Source organism: Chelon labrosus, assembly GCF_963514085.1.
Source record: "Chelon labrosus genome assembly, chromosome: 7".
NCBI classification, from domain to species: domain Eukaryota; kingdom Metazoa; phylum Chordata; class Actinopteri; order Mugiliformes; family Mugilidae; genus Chelon; species Chelon labrosus.
This window is the reverse complement of record NC_140343.1, coordinates 7829520-7848866: the sequence shown is the minus strand read 5'-3', so window position 1 is coordinate 7848866 and position 19347 is coordinate 7829520. Positions and strand designations below refer to the sequence as shown.

The following is a 19347-nucleotide window of genomic DNA, read 5'->3' as shown; positions in this document are numbered from 1 at the left end:
TACGAACCAAACCACCTTAAAGCCTGAAGCTTAGGGGGGGAGGGGGGGCGCAAACTGCTGGATGTGCGCTGGATGTGCACAGCTCCCTCTAGTGGCCTTTCTGTGGCTGCCATTTTGCATCCCTACAAGTAGGTACCGCGTTTAGTAGAATCAGGGTTGCAAATGGCTCAAGTGAACGCAAGCCATAGTGCTCTTTGACCTTGGCACTTACACACTCACACACACATATATACACAGTGTTGCTTTTGTCCTGTTCAAGCCTTAACTCTTTAACTTAAACTGTTGTTTCTTAGTCAGCGTGTTAACTGTATTGAACTAATATAATCTTGTACATTTTTTCTAAAATGATGTAAACTAAAGTATATATATTCTATCTGTAAGCTGCTTTTGTATCTGCAAGCAGGCGACCCGTCAGCCTGCAGAAACCGTCTTAGGACTGGTCTCGCAGTCGGGTCTCTCCCCTTTTATTTCAGAGGACTAGCCGTGTCTAGTCTGATGTTGCACACTCAACGCTTTGATTCGTCAGTCAGACTGACATCTGTTTGTTCCCGCTGCACTGTCTTCTCCCTTTTCCTTTCCGTTGCCCCGGTTCCTCTTTTAAAATCCCCCCCGCCGGGAGTTAGTTAGCTCGTTTCTGTTTCTGTTTGTGTCGCTACGCTGTATCTGTAGGAAGTGTCAGCCATTTCAATCCCAAACGCCTTTGGGAGTACATCAGGAAAAACAAAACAAAACAAACAAAAAAAAAAAGGGCCTGAACCAATCAAAACCCTTAATTGTGATATGACTTACTATATCTTCCCTTAATAAATGGACCTTTCTCCTAAAGATGGGACAGAAAAATAAAAAAGCGGGTGTAAATACTGCGGTGTAGTACAGAATATATGAAGCCATGCGTATCAGACAATATCATACCTAACTGACGTTTGTAAGCTCCTTTGTGAGTGTGTTGTACAACACAAATGTATTAAATGTTTTTTTTTTTTTCAATCTATACTGTTATATATTTGTAATATAATAATATTACAAGGCAATTCATTAATATTGAATTGAAATGTAATGACTTAAATGTAGTTATTTGGTTTGGTTTTCTAACATTGAAGCCAAATATTTGAGCTCTTCTCTTCTCTTCTCTTCTCTTCTCTTCTCCTTCTTTTTTCTTCTCCTTCTCTTCTTCTTCAATATTTCTGAAAGTTTTGTTGGAACTGTAACGGGAGCTTTACTTCCATACCCAGCTGCCATTTCACATTTCACACAAGGGTCTCGATCTGCAGGTGTGTGTTTCAAGTCGTACGTCGTGCTAATTCCTCTCCGAATTGGTACGGGTTCTCACAGGTTCTGAGTTGTGTGTTTGCACTGCAAAAGTCACAAAATAAAGTCACTCGGTAAGAAAAAGGAAAAAAAAAATAAAGTTTTCTGAGTTGCTGTTTAGGGACTCTTCTGAATCGCATGCAAGCAAATCCCAGTTGGATAAATTTGAAAACTGTTGGCTGGTGGTGGTGAAACGTCTCCAGGAACACATAAAAAAAAAAAAAAAAAAAAAAACATTTTATTTTTGGAGAAAAGCATTTAGCTGTTAAGTCTGTGAGATTTAACTGGCAGTGACGTTTGAAAGTCACAGTCTGACTGCGTTTACACTGTGCACATTTTTGCATCATTTCCTGTATTTATAAAACAGCATTTTCTTCATATTTTACTGTAATTCTTACTTAAAAACTGATTATAAATACACTTTATACACCATAAAGGTTAGTATACGCGGCGGTATGAGATTGGAACAGACTTGCATGTGACTTTTTGCATCTCAGCTTGAGAAAGCAAATTATTTTCCCATGAAAGCATAGCACCAGTTGATTTTTATTGTTTGCAAAAACTTTTTTGCTCTTAAGAGATTTCAAATGTTCATATCTCGTTTCTACTACTGCCATTATTATTAGCGCGCAGGGTGCGTGCAAACTATTCTGTCTTATGTGCACATGCCTCTTGTCTAACAAACTGGCAATAACTAACGCTCCTGCTGTAGAAAGACGAACGTACGAGTTTTGCTATTCGTGCAGCGTTGTGTACCGATGACGCGGAAGCTTTCTCTTTTTTATTTTTTTGTTTCTATTCTGCTCATAACTATATGATAGAAATATGGGTGAGCAGAATATTACTTGGGTCGCCATGGCAACCGCACACACACACACACATGCACACACACACTGAGGTGAGATCAGATAACGCGGACACGTTTAGTTTTTAGTCAGGATATGCTTTGTTTGTGTGTGTGTGTGTGTGGGTGTGTGTGAGTTTCTCATCGCTGGGGCAACGGCTCGCTGTAAACAGGATGGAGGTTTGAATGCACGGACGCAATAAGGCGAGAGTGGCGACGTGGTGATGGGCAGGTGCGCTTGTTGAGTGCTGATGGGATGGCTAAAAATTAAACTAAGGGCAATAAACATTTTCCTACCTTCCTTGTCTTTTCCATTACCTCGCCGTCTTCTCTCCGTGCTCTGCAAATGGATTTATCTGTGATGTGATGTGGTGTGGCGTCGTGTCTTTTACATCAGACTACATTGTACAGCAAATGATCCACTGTACAGGAAACGTGCCTTTTTTTTTTTTTTTTTTTCCCACTGATTGCGTGCGTTTAGTAGTAATTAATTTTTACTGCTTCCGTGCAATCGACGGCCCCGTCTTATTACCACCGACCTATTTGGTGCAGAGTTTCCTCACGCAGACTTCCTGTTCAGAAAAAGCTACTTAATTGAATTAATCCCATATCACAGTTTTCTGTGTTTTGCATGCATTTCCATTTTTGCCGTCTAATTGTGCCCTCTTGTCTGTTTCTGCGTGACCTTTGGTGCTCCCAAGGATACATAGTCATATCAATTAATCAAGTACTATTTAATCATCAAATACCAAATGTTTCAAATCTGTCTTTGCAGCAGATTTCATTAATAATGCTTTAAGATTTCCTGCACAGGAAATCTACACTGCCCGGCCAAAAAAAAGTGGCCACCTGGACCTTGGTCGTGGAGAAGATGTTAGTCTGTTTGAGAAGTGTCAAATCATTGGCATGCATCAAGCAGACAAAACATCTAAGGAGATTGTAGAAACTACAAAAACAGGGTTAAGAACTGTCCAACGTATTAGTAACAACTGGAAGGATAGTGGGGAACCAGTGCATCAGGGTAAGAAGAGAGGCAGATGAAGTGATGCACCCATCATGCCTAGTGCCATGATCTGGGGCTGCTGCAGTTGGTCAGATCTAGGTTCAGCAACATTATGTGCCCAAAGAATGAGGTCAGCTGACTACCTGAATATACTGAATGACCAGGTTATTCCATCAGTGGATTTTTTTCTTCCCTGATGTTCGGATTGGATTGGCCACCACAGAGTCCAGACCTTAACCCTATTGAGAATCTTTGGGATGTGCTGGAGAAGGCTTTGCTCAGTGGTCAGACATTGCCGAAGCTTATCTAAACAGTTTTTTTTTGGGCCAGGCAGTGTATTATTCTCTTAATTTGTTACATAAGTATTTCACATTTGCAAAGACACATTAGGAGTATGAATTTGCACAGTAGGGTATGCAGATTAAATATATATAGAGCCCTTTCCTCTCCTCCTCCTCCTCCTGCTGTGTGTTCTGCAGATTATCTTTTCCCCATGACGTCCACTATTTTGACCCGCTAACTCAGAGAGCGCGCTCCCTCTGTTCAGAAATACCGGGAATGAGCCCCATTTGCACCACGAAGTCTGCGCCCTCTCTTTCTGTCTGTGGCTATTTGTGTTTTACATCTCCCCTCTCAAGCACTTGTTTTAATTGATTTATTATTTTCTCTCCTCCATACTGTGCTTTCCTCAGCCTCGCCTCCTCTCAATCATCTACGAGCACTTAAAGGCATTCGGCGGCGACGTGGCTCCTGGACTAGTTTGTCTGTTATGGCCTGTCTCGGGGCCGCGGTTTGATTCGCTCCCTGGCGCGATGGTTGTTGTAAAGTGGCCAGCCGGACTCCAGTGCTCTCACCTCCACCTCCTCTCTAAAAGGAAACACGGAAAAGGGTGTCTGCTGTGACCGGTTATGTCTAGGTGAACATCTGAGGCTGGAGTCTGTCTGACTAATGGATTCGTGCTAAGCTATTTTACTGGTATTCCATCGGTTGTATTTGCCGTGTGTTTATGGCAGCAGGTTCCTTCGTGCAGAACTGGCTTTGAGAGAGCGTGAGTTAAAAATTCAACTGAATCATTCCAATAAATATTTACTTGTAAAATGCATCAGGAGCAGATATAAATGTTTTTAGCAGTGGCGGGTCGTGCATTTTCCACCTAGGCCTTCAGTGACCGCCAACCTCATTCAAAACACCTCTTAATACGATCGTTATGATGCCACTGCTGTAGAAACAATCAGCATCATACGGATACGGAATAAAACAGGGCGTTGCATCGTAGACAGGCGCACCAGCACCACATACGTCAAAATAAAATGGCAAAAATATACATAAAAGATGTAAGAAACAATTTGGAGTTAAGCCAAAGTTAGTGCTCATAGTTGCTGACACACCCTTTTCCCAGCTGTGGTCAGGCGAGCTAGCTCCAGGATTGGATTCGGCCTTTCCTCACGATATCCAGCTTTTTCTGGAAAGTCCACCGTGAAATTGGCTCTTTAAGAAGATCTCCAACCAAATCCAAGAGCCTCTCCTACTTCCCGCCATCGTGGGTTCAACAAATAGCAGTATCAGAACGTTAACGGGGGCGATTGGCTTGTGCAGCTCGCTACAGATGAACGTGAACCGCTGGCTTGGCTTAAAACAGAGCGGCTCTTGAACGTCCAATCAGAGGACGCGAAAACAGCGTCATTACAATGTGTTTCAAGCTTCAGCCGCCTGCAGTTTTAATGGTGAAGGCCCAGGCAGATTTCTTTGACTCCGGCAGCACATGACGGCTGAAATCTGATTGGATAGAAGCTCTAATGCAAAGTTACACTGCAGGAATCACGACAGACGAGAGACAGACGAGCCATAAAATGAAAAGAAAAGGTCTATTGGGAATAATTGAATAAGGTTAATGGGAATATATAAAGTTTAGGCCAGCAGAGAAGGCTTTGCCGGCCCCAGCGGCCCACCACTGGTTCTTAGTTGTACTCCCACTTTTCAGCTTCTTAATTTATTGGAAATCGTTTCAAAAGGGCAAGAAACTCTTATCTTTTATATACACCCCCAAATGAACTATGAATCTCTTATTTGTGTAGGAGACAGAAAGACGTCCAAATGCGTCATATTTGACGTGCGATTGACGGGTTTGTTGCCACCAGGCTCAACAGAGAGAGAAGCCATCTTCAGCGTAGACGTTGTTGAGAAGAAAAGGAATCGTGAATGTAGCACGAATTTACATTTAGATTTAATGCGGCGGTGTCGTTTGAAATTTTCCAGGTTAATTAGGAACTGGCAGCGATTCCGTATTAAACTATTCATGTTCCGGTGTTACAGCATCGGCTGTGGCGTCGCTAAGCTGACGCGTCGGCCGACAAACAGAGGACGGTGAAGAGATTTGATCTTTGTGAGGCGTTGGCTGCGCTCATTCGTGAACCTGCAGCACAGAAACTAACGGAGATGACGTAATCTGAGTTCGAGGAGTTAAAAGTTCACCCTGTCTGATTGATTTGTTGTTGCTGAGGTTGATCTCATTTCTGCTGGTTGTCTTTAATTTTATTTGCGTGACCTACAAATACAAAAACACAAAAAAAAGGTGCCGGGGAGAGGGAGAGAGGGGGGGGATGGGCTCAATTTTTAGATAAGCAGAATTAATAGGACACCTTTGTGTGGCCGTCAGACTTCATCAAAGGTCAAATCAGATTCATCTCCCTGGCGTGCATCGTAGTCCCATTTCCTTTTTGCATCTGTTTTTCCTATTTGTGCAAGCTTTTGTTTTGCATTTCATTTCTGGATTTGGAGCGGTGCGCCGTGCCACCGTATTAATGCACCTTCCATCCTGACATCTAGCTCGGTTTCTTTTCCTCTCCTTTGTGAATATGTGAATAACACGTCAACCGACACCAGAAATATCCTTTTCAAATCAAGTTTCCAGCCTCATATACATTAAGAGCGGGTGCAGGTCTTGCTGAAGCCTGCCGCATTATTACAGGCACAATTCTTCATCTTCTTCCCGTTAGCGTGAAAAGAGCCAGAGATGTGAGTGCAACCCGGTCGCGATTCACGCTTTCTGGAACCCGACCTCGCCTGCGCTCACATCTTGACCCGTTTGACTGAAGCGTCCGCTGGCCGTGCCTTCGCTCGGTGCGTTCCCTCAGATCTGAACTTTCTTAATGCTGCTGACTTTTCAGATGAGGAGGATTGGGTGTTTTTACACTTTGACTGTGGATGGAAAAAAAAATAGAAAAAATGGGCTCCTGGCAGGTAATGGAGGCAAGGAGAGACGGGCTGAAAGAAAGAGAGGAATGGAAAAACAACTCCAGCTGCCTTCAGCTGCTCAGCCTGCAGGGATTTCTTTTCTCTCTCTCTTTTTTTTCCCCCCTTCCTCCTCTTCTGTCTGCTCGCTCAGTGGAGTGTTGCGTACGTCTGCCAGAACTCCTGCATGTTGCACGTACCTGTAGAGCTGTCACGCACACTCCAACACACCGTCTCCTCTCTCTGCTCTGTGGTATTTGTTTTCGATGGACTCTCGCAGGCCGCTTTGCCCCTCCGCCTTCACTCACTTCCCTTTGGTTTGTTCCTAATTCTTCCGAATGTGATATTATTATTATTATAATCATCGTGACTCATCCGGCTTCCTCGGTGTCAACGGAAAATAATCGTCGTGTGTGTTTTTTTCCAGCCAAAGGTCAACCGGCGGGCGTCGGTTCTTTCCCTTACGTCTGATTGCAGACGAGACGTTGCACAAGGCCGCGGCTCGGTCATCATGTGCAAATAAGGTTTTGGTGCAGATTAAGAATCCCTTTAAATTTCCACCTGTCATATCTGCGTGTTTGCGTAAGTGTGGTTTCGTTACTTCAGATGGGAGGACTTGTTGGGGCCTATTAACCCACATTTAAATAAGAAATGTGGTTATTATTGCATATCCCGCAGCAAGACAGTCGTGTGTGCGCGAGATTAAATGAAAATACGCAGCTGTGTCTGTGTTCATTGCAGTCAGATGTTAGCCTCAGGTTCGGCAATTTATTATTGTTATTTTATTTTTTTTTAATGTGGTGGAGCTCTAAAGCGCAGAGGAATGAGACATCATAAATAATACTTAGCGATCGGAGGGGATCCATTGTTGATTTTGGTGTTTTTGTTGTGTGTTTGGTAAAAAAAAAAAAAATAAATAAATGTAAATTTGTTTCTGAGTTGGATGGAGCCAGTTGAATAATATATTATAGTATGTTGTGTGTTATGTTTCATCACATGGTCCGCTTACTCCACTTCATCTTGGGAGTTTGCTTGGTTGCCATGGAGACGGTTGACGTTACAGTTGTGTAAAATCTCGGCTAAATGTTCAGTGATGGCTTTAAAATTGAGGAAGCGGCAGAAAGAGCTTAATCACCCCCACAAGTTAGAAAGCCACCACCGCTTGTGTCGGCCTCCTCTTTTCTCTCCCTCTCTTTCTGCCCGTGACCTTTGACCCCTTCCGCAGACGTCTGCATCTCGCTCACCGTTGTTTCACCTGCTATTGCATTCCCCCCCCCCCCCCCCCCTCTTCAGTCTGTGCCTCAAGCTTAACCATGTAGGGCTGCTTGGTTGGGCTCTGAGCTGAAAGCTGCATTGCGCGTGGAGTTGGTGGCATCTAGTGGTGAGATTGCAGATTGCAGCCCCTCCTTCACCCCTTCTTTTTTTTGTTGTAAACATGGTGACACATCATCTGCTGTTGTACAGAAGGCGTGTTGGAACAGTGTCACTTCTAATGTCAAACATTTGTAGCTTGTGTCTCAGTAACACTTACGTGTCCTGCAATTTGTGTGATGCAGTTTGTAGGTAAACACACCAGGGGGCGCTGCAGAGCGGCTGTGTCACTTGAGTCTTTTCTCAGTCAGATTTGTTTGGTTTCACTGGTGATGTTGTACCTAAATCACCAAATTATAAGCTCTTCTTGATGCTTGGATCTTCTAAACATATATATATACTGATCAGCCACAACATTATGACCACTGACGGGAGAAGTAAATAACATTGACCATCTTGTGACGTTTGATTGTTCTGCTGGGAAACTTTTGGACCTGGCGTTCATTCGTGTGGATGTTACTTAGACATGTAGCACCCACCTAGACCAGACCAGGCACCCCCACCCCATAGCAATGACACTACTTGATGGCAGCAGCCATCCCCAGCAGGATGCAGCCTGACAAAAACGCTTTAGGAACAACTCCAAAAAACATGAAGAACAGCACAAGGTGTTGACCTGGCCTCCAAATTCACTAGATCCCAAACTGATCAAGTATCTGTGGGATGATCCACAGAAGACCCTCCCCTCAAAGCCCCCCCCAGTATCAACATTATGTCGCCAGACTCCACAGGACACCCTCAGAAGGCCCATGTCCATTCTCTGATAAGTCACAACTGTTTAAGAGGCACAAGGGATACCTACACAATGTTAGGAAGGTGGTCATAATGTTATGCCTGATTTGTTTGATCTCTGTGTTGGTCACGTATGTATTTGGTGAGGCTCTTAGTTTTTGGGGACTGACTGATAAAGGGCAGTATCTTTATTTTGATGTGACGTCGTCCTGATGATTGTACTATAAGGGGTCTGGTTCCCTGGAATTAAGAGCACAAAAAAACAACAATGGAACTATATTATTATTATTATTAATATCGTTATCATTACCATGAGGACATGAGGGCGCTCGTTGATATCAGACCACATAATCTTGTCCGTAGTTTCAGTTGTGGCCGTATCAGTTCAGGTCCAAATCCAGATCTTTCTGTTCTCGTCTCCCTCTCGTCTCCCTCTCGTCTCCCTCTGGGCTCCAGCGGCGTCGTACCGGTATCGCACAAGGTCAGCGGTGAGGCGTGTTGATCACAAAGCGCTGCAATACTCAAGTGTTTCTCCTTTGCCGACTCATTTCAGTGGCTGTCGTTTCATTAAGATTTGCTGTGCTTTGTAAAATGCTCTCGCTTTTAGAGTTTGTGGATTTATTATTTTTTTTCCTTTTGACCTGAAAGATACTGTAGATTTTTCAAAATTTTATATCTGACATTGATATTGTTTTACTGTGAATAAGGTATTTCTAGAGCACCTTTAGCATGCCTGCTTACATCTGTAATATATAGAACAAACTGTTTTCAGTAGTTATATAACATGGCATTTGACAGACAGAATACAACATTGATTTTATTTATTTTTTCATTGTGTAATTATGGATACTTTTTTGCCTTCCATAAGTCATCTTATTTTTTTTTCAAAAATATATATAAATTTCTTTTCTCTTATGTCAAGCAGAAGGAATTGTCTTTTACATTCCTAAATAAAAGGTGAACTGAGCATCTCTGTCCTCTCGACAATCCCTTTGTTGGTGTCGTCTTGGTGCCAATATTCACAGTTACATGGAGCAGTACTGGCCGAGGTCACTGTGATGATAATGTGAATGTCTCCGGGGGGAATTAACAGAAAACACCATCCCACTCAATCCCCATGACGTATACATTGATAAATACAGTACTATAAGGTGTCTGCGCTATTGGAGGATATCATATAAAATGCACAAAGTATCATTAAAAGAAATTATATTTTCGAAAAGGAAAAAAAAAAAACATAAGAAGCCATGCAAATCAGTTAAACCATTGATTAGGGTAAAGTCCTTCCATTTGCAGCAATGAATATAGGCTTGTCTCTTTTCTTTTCTTTCCTTGCAGTATTATTTCAGTATTACACCTGCTGAGTTTTTCATTGCCAGTATTTCTGGCTCTGACTTACCCCAACTTGCACATAAAGCAACATTAACAGTTCAGGAAAAGGTGGGTTTGTGGATTTCGGGCGTGACTAATCGGAACTATAAGAGATCCATTACATTAGAGCCCCACAAACAAAAATCTAAATGTTCTGTTCCTGTGCAAACGCAGCTGAAACAGCTCCTCCTCCACAAAGATTCTTCTTAACAATATCTGTCCCAATTATTTGAAAAATGGCTGCCACAGCTTCCTTAAAAGATGTTTTCAAACTGCTTGCGTTGCTCAACAATTAGAGGCCAATGACTATTAAGACGCCTCGCCTCGGAAACGTCAAAGAAAGCTTTGGGGTCGGAGGCTCTAATTTAATGCCACTTCTCAGTGGCTGCTTTTGCACGTTACGAACAGCAAATCCTGACATCTATCACAATGAATTCAGGTAAAACTTCTCCCGAAGCAAGGAGTCCATGAAACAACCAGCAGCGGCTGAAATCTCATCTTCTGCGACGATGTCCCGTCTTCTTCCCACGCTCCCAAACGCTTCGTCGCATGATCATCGGGATTATCAGCGATCCCCTCGGCATCCGTCACAAACGGCTCTACACCGGCATGTGAAACTGAGCGCTCAAAAAAAAAAAAAGCTCAGTTTCCATCTTTTCAGCGTCCATCAGTGAGAGCGATATCAGCCACGCGATAAGGTATTTGAGAGTGAAATAAAAGAATCCGCACAAGTTTGACATTTCTCACAGACACTTAAATGTTGTCCCTAAGGTGATAAACGATGCACTGGGTCACATTCAGCATAAGCTCAGGCTACATTTCTTTCATGTCAAATGCTCATAATTGGAAATATGAGAATAATATGACCAAAAAAAGAGAATAAAAAGTTCAAAGTGTCTTATTTGGGTTTCACATGCCATGGTTAAGGAAGGTTTATGTAAGCATATGAAGGAGCACGGCTTTGCTCGTCTTTGCTGGGGTCAGTTTTTGACGTTTGCATTCTGGTCTCAAGTCGCAGGCAAAGTCCGCTTCGCTCCCTCCCCCCAAACCCCAAAGCAGCTGGAGTTTTTAAAGGTTGTTTTGTTTTTGGAGCTGTTGCTGAAAGGCGGTCAGCTCCTCAATCAGGCACGTAAAGGTGATTCTGTGGTCCGGCAGCTGTTTCCAGCATCTGCACATCAGGTTGTATATCTGTCAAACAAGGACAGTGTTAGAGTGCTGGTGGTAAAATGTGGGGAAACCACACAGCTGCAACACGTGCGTGCTCCTTGGGGATGTCACAATATGTTTCTTTTCCTTTGTACAGGTTCATCAAATAATGTAGTGGGATATATGCAGTTCCTGGCTAAATCTATAGACTACTGTAAATGTGTTAAAACCATAGACTGTATATAAATATGGACGATGTGTCACCACTTCCTTGCATTGGACAAACTAATGCTATTTTCCCGGGGATACGGGCGGCGCCATCTTTTAAGTTTGGAGCCAGTACGGTGAACTTCTTGAACTTATTTATTTGTCATGTATTTTAGTGTTTTAGTTCGGCCCAAGTCCCACCCGCTAAGATGGAGGGGGTGGAGCTTATGACCTATACTGCAGCCAGCCTCCAGGGGGAGCTCTACTTGCTTTAGCTTCACTTTTGAGGAGCGCTTCCTCTTTCCACATTTATACAGTCTATGGTTAAAAGTACCTGGGATTGTTTTTAATTAAAAGTGCACTGTAATTCTTTGTGCTTTTTATCATGGTATTTTTTATATTAAATATAATGATAATGTTTTTTCTGAGTGAAAGCACTTAAAAACAGGTGACAGCCTGACTTTCATTGTCTTTGCCTTTGATTTCGAAATAAAGACAACTCTCGAGAACACATTGGAAAAAACAAACAAACTTGTCATTTTACAGCAGTGTTGAGTTTCTTACATATTCAGGACACTCCTCTGGACGGGGCAGCCTCGAACCGTCTTGCAACACCTTCACCAGTCGGATGACAGTCATCTGGCCGTGAGTGTGGCCGATCATGTCTAAGTAGCGCTGTGAGGGTAAAAGAGGATTTAGATGTGAAACGTGGAAATGCAATTTAAGTGAATACATATTTCTTGCCATCAGTTTCGGGGATTTTAGATTTGACTACCGTCATTTCTCGTCCTTTAACATGACTCACTGCTTTAACATTTACCATCTTCATTACTAACTAGCCTCCATTAAGAGTGATGTGTCAGTGGTAGTTAAAAGTAAGAGGTAAATAAAAGATATTGGTGATAAACTAGGCTCTTGGCACTGGCTGCAGTTTGGAAAGCTCCTGCTGGAGTCTGTCATCTGCTGCTCTGGCCAAAGACCAGCACCATCTGCCACGTACAAATGACTGTGTTTGTAACGCTGTGATAAATTCTGCTCGTGAAAACAGTGCTTTACGGTATGGCTGCTCAAGAGTATGAAATCATCCAGGTTTTCAAAGATATAAAATACGAATAAGGGATAAGAAGAATTCCTCTAAAGCCTCTCTCTGTGGGGCTTGACACTGACCGTCATGGGGCTCTTGCTGAACTCGCAGTAGGTGATGAGTTCGTACAGCGTCACGCCGAAGGACCAAACATCCGAAGCCCGGTAAAACTTGCAAAGAGTCAGGCACTCTGGGGCGTACCTGAAACACAGGAGCGTGACAACATTCATTCTTCCACATCGTCAACTGTTCCTTCTTTTCCCCCTGCAGGGATATGTCATCACCACGAGCGACCACTTGGACTCGATTTTATTTTTTCACTGCCATGAAAAATAAGAATTAAAGTTTCTTTTTATGAAATCTTTTGCATAGTAACACAAATATATGAATAGTATACTTGTACTTATTTCTGTGCAGTTTATAGTCACTCTGCACCTGTAAACCACTTAAATTAAAGTATTTGCTGATTTTAATAAACCTGAATTGTCTCCAAATAACAGAATGCCAATGGTCAGTAAATTATGTGTACAATTAAAACAGAATCCCTTAAGTACTCCAGTGATTATGCAGACCCATTCCCTGCTAAGTTCCCTGTTCCTTGTCAGCCCTTTTCCTAACTGTCTCACATTTCACTCCTAGTGTTCCTTGAGCATTTGATCCTAGACGACTGACACGGGAGGCAACTCACTGCTAAAATTTTAATCTACTTCCTGCTAAATAAAAATGGCTTTTAATGAAACTTGGAGCCACGCTCGGATAGATCACACATTTTCCACATTTTGCCCCTTCAGTTCATATGCCATCGATTTCTTTTTTGCCACTTCCCGTTTCATTTAGCATCGCCTCCCCTTTCTCTTATCTCCTCCTCTTGCAAAGTCAATATGCCGCAACAATAAGCTCTCAACTGTCACAGTGAAGTCTGACTGAACAAAACGCTTCATCCGCCTCTCCTTTCGGCTCACCAGAAAACGGGGCTATCGAGGTCGTCCTTGACGGTGTAGTATCCCTCGTTGTCCTTGATGCTCTTCGTGAGGCCGAAATCTCCGATCTTCACCGTCCCCTCGTTCTCCACCAGCACGTTACGGGCAGCCAGGTCCCGGTGGATGTAATTTCGAAGTCCCAAATATTCCATTCCCTAAAATAAATACGCACAAAATAAAAAAAAAAAAAGGGGGGTCAACAAGTTCTAGGTGTATGAGATCTAACGCGGTGAACGGAAGCTGTGTTACCTTGCAGATCTGAATGGAGTAGCTGATCAGGGTGCTGAGGTTGACCTTGCTTTTGTTTCGGGGCAGATACTCCTTCAAACTGCCCAGTGGGAGATACTCCATGATCAGCTTAATAGCCTGACCACCTATGCACATATTTAGACACAAATGCAGCAAAAGGAAAAGACAACAATTGATTAGCATGTGTGAAAATGCAAATAGACTGTGTGTATAAATGCTAGCCACAGTTTGTGCCTCTAATTTGGATGTGAACTGTTTTAAGGGTTGGATGCAAGTATGCACGTTACTGTTCAGAGGAAGGGGATTTTTTATTTTTTTTTAATTTTTTTTTTTGTCACCTAGATTGTTTGAAGAGTCTTTGGGGAAATGACATGACAAGATTTTGAGAGAGGCACAAACTGGACCCAGTAACTGAACCTCCAGTCAATAAGACTCAGGTTTCTGTGCACTTTCTGTTTTCTGTACTCCCTCCCATCGTACCTTCCTCCTGGCAGATGCCTTTGTATTTAACAATGTTCTCATGGTAGAGCGCCTTCAGGATGTCAATCTCCCTGGAGAGGTTGTTGTTCTGCTCTTCCCGGTTCTCGGGCTTCAGCGACTTCACCGCCACCAATTCGCCCGTTTTGTCTCCTCTGGGATCGTAGCGGCACAGCTCCACCCTACCGTAGTGACCCTACATGAGGGACGTGAACAAAGTTTAGTGCAGTGCGCTAAAACTAATTCCTGTGAGGTTTTATACTTGTTTTTGAGATGGAATCATGGGAATAATTACACATAAATGCAACACTAGTGAGTGCTCACTGCGCAAAGTGCACAGAAACAAAATATAGATTTTTATTTTTTTTGCTTCAGTTTGACACAGGTCAGGTTTACCTCTCCCAGATCTCTGATCCACTTCAGGAATCTCCTTTCAAACATGGTTGGGTCCACCTCAGGCGTGGGCTGGGGTTCGATAGACGGGTCTGAGAAGCGGAGCGAAACAAAAACATTAAGCACGCTCGCTAAAAAACTTCAACTTTTCTTCAACATAAAGCACACTTGCGTCATAGGAAGTCTATTGTGGTTGACGGTGTCGAAGTTTTCACTAGAATTTTCTGTGGTTATGTAACTCTGCTTGCTCTGGTTTCCACACAAATGGCCACTTTTAGTAGGACAGCTCGTTGTTCAGGTACGACTCATTCTGTGCCACAGTTATTACTAATTACAAAATACTGATAACAGTTTCGAAATAGATTTCTAACCTTTCAGGTAGAACTACGAGGAGATACTGGAGTCAATTTCATAGCTGGTTAAGGGATTTTAATGTAAGAGCATCAAATTGGTTTGGTAAAACTGGCTGCAGTATCTAAATCTGACCAGCAGGTGGAAGAAAAGAGTAAAATGATGCCATGGGGCCCAGATAAGGGGCACATCAGCAGTACTGCACTCAATGAACTTCCTCATCAACATCTGAGTTGAGTAAACAACTCTCTCGCTCTCTCTCTCTCTCTCCGTTTCTGGCTCTACAAGGCAGCTGCGAGGTGACATAGAAAAAACATGTAGAACATTCAGGTCATACTCCAACTGCAAACAACAGGGCTTGAATTATTTAACCTGCACATGTTTTTAATTTGTTCCGCAGTCTCTGGAACGGATAGCATTTTTTTTGTTTAATTCCAAGACGTCAGAAGGCAAAAATGAAACCAAAAATGTTTTGCTCATCTTTTTCATCGTGTGTATATATTGTATATGTGCAATATATACATACAATGTGCAATACACAGTTTCTAATAAAGTTGGAATGAAATATATTTACCTTTTCTCATTAAATTACTGTGATAATGTGCATTATTCTTGATAGATAGCGTGTATATCTTCTAAACATATAACTGATGTGTCTAAATAGGAATAAAAAGAGGATATGTGTCTGAAAACAAAAGTATTCCAACTTTATGGTCAGCCGTGTATGTGCATGTATACATACATATAATGTGCACTACACAAATTCCCCTCAAACATACTTTTCTCTATTAGAATGTCCATTTCTCGGACAATAGCCCTGAAGAAAGGTCTCTTCTTGGGGTCGTAGGTCATGCAGTGGGTCATGAGTTCAGCCAGCTCTGTGCAGTCTGGGGTGGCCAGTTGGCACTCTGTTTCATAAAACCTCTCCTTCTGCTCAGGACAAAGACAAAAATGTGATTAAGACATTAAAAAAACGTCAATTGTGTAGTGTGGAAACAAAATCAGGCGTGCATGCATTATCACACACCTCTGTGAGTTTCTTGTCTTTGAGAGGGACCTCTCCGTCGTAGCAGATCTCCCACAGGGTGGTACCGAACCCCCATTTGTCAGCTGCGACGCCCAGGGACGACGCGTTCTTCACGCACTCCGGAGCGATCCATGGGATACGATGCACACACTCTGCGGGCGCAAGCAAAGTCGGGTTTAAGATGTGACGGCACAGACTTGTGCTGTCTAGAACAATTAGGGGAGCTGCGTGAAACTCCTCGCTGCTTTACTGGATTACCACACAAGCTCGGCTGTTAACGGCAGCCAATTTAAGATGCGATAATGTGAACGTTTCCTCATGTGTCAGATAATACCATAAGCTTTTAAACAAATATGTATTCAGTAGCCTCCTCAAATGTCATAAAAAACTATAATAAAACCAAACCAAACAGCTGCAATGTTTATATTTCTAAGTTCGTGGCACGCTCCTACAAATCCTGGAAGTAACTTGACATTATCCTTCATCCAACTTATTTTTCTGATACTGTCGCAGAAAGTAATCTTTGTAATTTGACGTTATTGCTTCCACTTTGTAATCTTTTACATTTCTTCACGTCCTACACGAACAATCCTGAGGTTTCTCTTCCATTTCACATTTGCTATATACTCCAAATATCGCAGATAAATCAACAATACTTTATTAATCACCTTTAAAAAAGTAAAAAAGCTTTAATAGAGTGGAATCATGATCAATACAATTGCTGACTAAATGCATACACTTTTGTAAAAGCACATCTCGGGGTGCAGCCTAACGGACTCAGCATGCTTCAAATACCGGGAATCAATAGTTAAGTGCATTGCTGTTTTGACAGGCCGACTACTGTAGGCGGGTAAGCTGACTTAACATGTTGCCTGAATGCCTCCATTGAATCTAAAATGGCCTGATGGCCTGATGTCAGCTGGCTGAAATATATCACTTTGACTGGAAGACAGGCTAACTGATTGGCTGACCTCCGCTGCCGGCTCTGCAAATCCATATATCTTCACAGAGAAAAGAAATGGGAGCGGGAAAGGAGATAATTGAGTGTACGGACATAAGAAATTTAAAGAAAAAAAAACAGTGAGTGAAACAGAAGAATAGATTTGAGGGTTGGAGTAAAGCAATTTGAGATTGCTGGGAAGCAGGGAGGAGTGCTCCCAGCGGGTTTCTCAGCACTTCAAGCACTATGTTCCAATCAAATCTATGTACAAGGACATCAGTGTAAAGCTAGAAGACTGGTTGGTCAGCAAAGTAATGAAGACAGAATAAGAAATGTTAGAGTTCTGGGGGGAAAAAAAGAGCGGGGGAGGAGCGTTCCCAGGGGCAGCGCTCATTCGTGCAGAAACATTTCTAGTGTGTCGATCTTTCTGGGCAGCCGCACTGGGTTATATCACAACTTCTGACTCTAATAGACAAACGGAAATATGAGGCAACCATTTGAAGGGAACTGTGCAATCTGAGATGTGTCCTTGGCGTACCATCTTCTCTGAACCCAGATCTCCGCAGCTTTTACAAACCAAATTACAGCCCGAGACGGAAATGCACCCACTGCACCAATTATGTGAAAAATATATTTCCTATTACTGACAATCGCTGAGTGATCGGAAATGTTGTGTGGGAAGAAAAAGAGGATTTTCGGAGGTTAAACGAAAGCAAAACAAAAAGTAGTTATGGACGGTTAAATGTGTTAGGAGCAAAAACAAATGGGATCAAGTTTAAATCTAAAGTGAGTCCGGGTCAAAAGTTAAATTTCTTTACCCTCACTGTGTTGCATTTAGTTGAGGGTCTGTGCTCGTTTTAGTTTTTTACTTTCACTTATAACTGATTAGGAAAGAAAGTTATTCAGAAATGTTCCAGTTGCATTTTCAGTCAGCTCAAGTGTGTGGTCTCCATTTTGAACTCACCCTCCCTGGTGAGCACTGTGATTGGTATTCCTCGGTCACTGAGCTTGATGAAGGGCCCTCCTTCATCGGCACCCAGTCCGTCTCTGGCCAGCAGGATGTTTTTAGCGCACACAAAGCCATGGACCAGCTTTTTGTCCTCCTACAACACACACACACACACATACACAAAACAGGTCCACAGTCAAGAGGGTAAATCTGTTAACACGAATTTTGTGTGTTCCTGATTTGTTTGTGTTTTCCTCTCTTACCAAATAGCTGAGAGCTGACGCCAGCTGCATGGCCACCTGGAACTTCCATGGCGTGCAGAGTGGAGTCTGCTGTCTCCTCATAAACTGGTCCAGAGGTCCCAGTTGGACAAACTCCTCCACCATGATATCTTGTAATTGCAAAGAGACGAGTGTCAAAGAGTTGAGAAAAGGCACCACATCCTCATACACACCTGCACCCCACGCTTCTTCTTCTTCTTAATATGCACTTACTTTCTTGGGAGTGGACACACATTCCGTAGAGCAGCACGATGTGTTTGTGGGAAACTTGACGCATAATGCTGGCGGTTTCAAAAAAGGTCTGTCAACAGAAAGACAAAGATGACTTAACATAGACACAGCAGACAACAGAGACTTTTACTGTCAGTACAGATTTTTTGAAAGTTTGCTTCCATTATGTTGGAGTGCAACGATGTTCTGGTCGGGAGTTTGTGTCTCACCATGGAGATGTCTCTGTGTCCAGAGCCGAGGACCTTCAGGACCACCTTGACCTCCTGGAAGGATGCATAACCAGCATCCTCCTCCTCCTCATTCTTCAGCCTCAGTGTGCCTGCGTAGATGTTGGTTTTTGTACCCACGCCAAGATGCTCCTCCTAGTTGACGCAGCAGGAAGCAGAGGAAAATAAAACAATGCCATGGGAAAAAGTTGCATCCCTATTCCACCTGGTTTCACACTGTTTCAACAAGCGTCAATGCACTATTAAAGGAAGCCGGAGATATGAAACTGAAGCCCGACACTTGTCAATATACGACGTGCTAAAGGTCAAAGCCACAATGGGTTTCAACTTTTTGTGACGCTCCAATGGTGGAGAGATGAGTCAACTAATCCGTTAACTTTTAAATGTTGACGTGCGCTTGTGCAACACTTGCTGTTTGGTAGCTTCCTCCAACTTCAGCGAATTCTGTGACTTCAGCCAACTTCCATATAAGACAAAGCTGACATTTGTGTCATTTGTAACTGGACAAAGCTCCAGTTAGTCTTCTTGACCATGCACTCTGTGCGCACTTCGGATTACCATAATTACGCCACAGTGTGTAGTATTGGGAAAAACTCCCTGAACTGTTTCACTTGCACTTCTCCCAGAAGGTTATTACACTCTTATAACATGCAGTCTATTGTAATTAAAAGCCAGATATTGAACATTTTCTGACCTTTTTATAGTCAAAATAAGCAAAAACAAAAAGTCCAGGCGAACATTTTGAAGTGTTAAAAGGCTAAAGCTGTTTCTTAAGGCTCATTTAAGGTACTGCGGGAAATAGACACTGGGCGTAACCTACATATGTAGCCTACGCCCGGTGCGAGCCAGTTATCTTGTGCGCTTGTCGGTCTGGCTCGCTCTGTAAAAACGCCACCCAAACGCTAGTCGGCGCCGTTTCTACTTCCTGCTTCACTTTCAACAACG

The 19347-nt window shown here is 42.8% G+C and overlaps 1 protein-coding gene across 1 annotated transcript in view; it reads right to left on the bottom strand.

Moving 5' to 3' along the window:
- Positions 1 to 9288: 9288 nt before the first annotated feature.
- The window catches only part of jak1 (Janus kinase 1), a 29387-nt gene continuing 19328 nt past the window's right edge, over positions 9289 to 19347 (bottom strand). The window contains exons 13-25 of the mRNA XM_084547829.1: positions 18385 to 18537; positions 18158 to 18245; positions 17927 to 18054; positions 17679 to 17817; positions 15775 to 15926; positions 15527 to 15677; positions 14400 to 14488; positions 14007 to 14199; positions 13527 to 13651; positions 13260 to 13432; positions 12381 to 12498; positions 11778 to 11888; positions 9289 to 11048 (exon numbers count right to left, since the gene is read on the bottom strand). Coding sequence (XP_084403955.1) covers positions 10929 to 11048; positions 11778 to 11888; positions 12381 to 12498; positions 13260 to 13432; positions 13527 to 13651; positions 14007 to 14199; positions 14400 to 14488; positions 15527 to 15677; positions 15775 to 15926; positions 17679 to 17817; positions 17927 to 18054; positions 18158 to 18245; positions 18385 to 18537 — 1740 coding nt within the window. The 3' untranslated portion in view covers positions 9289 to 10928. The remainder of the gene's footprint in view (positions 11049 to 11777; positions 11889 to 12380; positions 12499 to 13259; positions 13433 to 13526; positions 13652 to 14006; positions 14200 to 14399; positions 14489 to 15526; positions 15678 to 15774; positions 15927 to 17678; positions 17818 to 17926; positions 18055 to 18157; positions 18246 to 18384; positions 18538 to 19347) is intronic.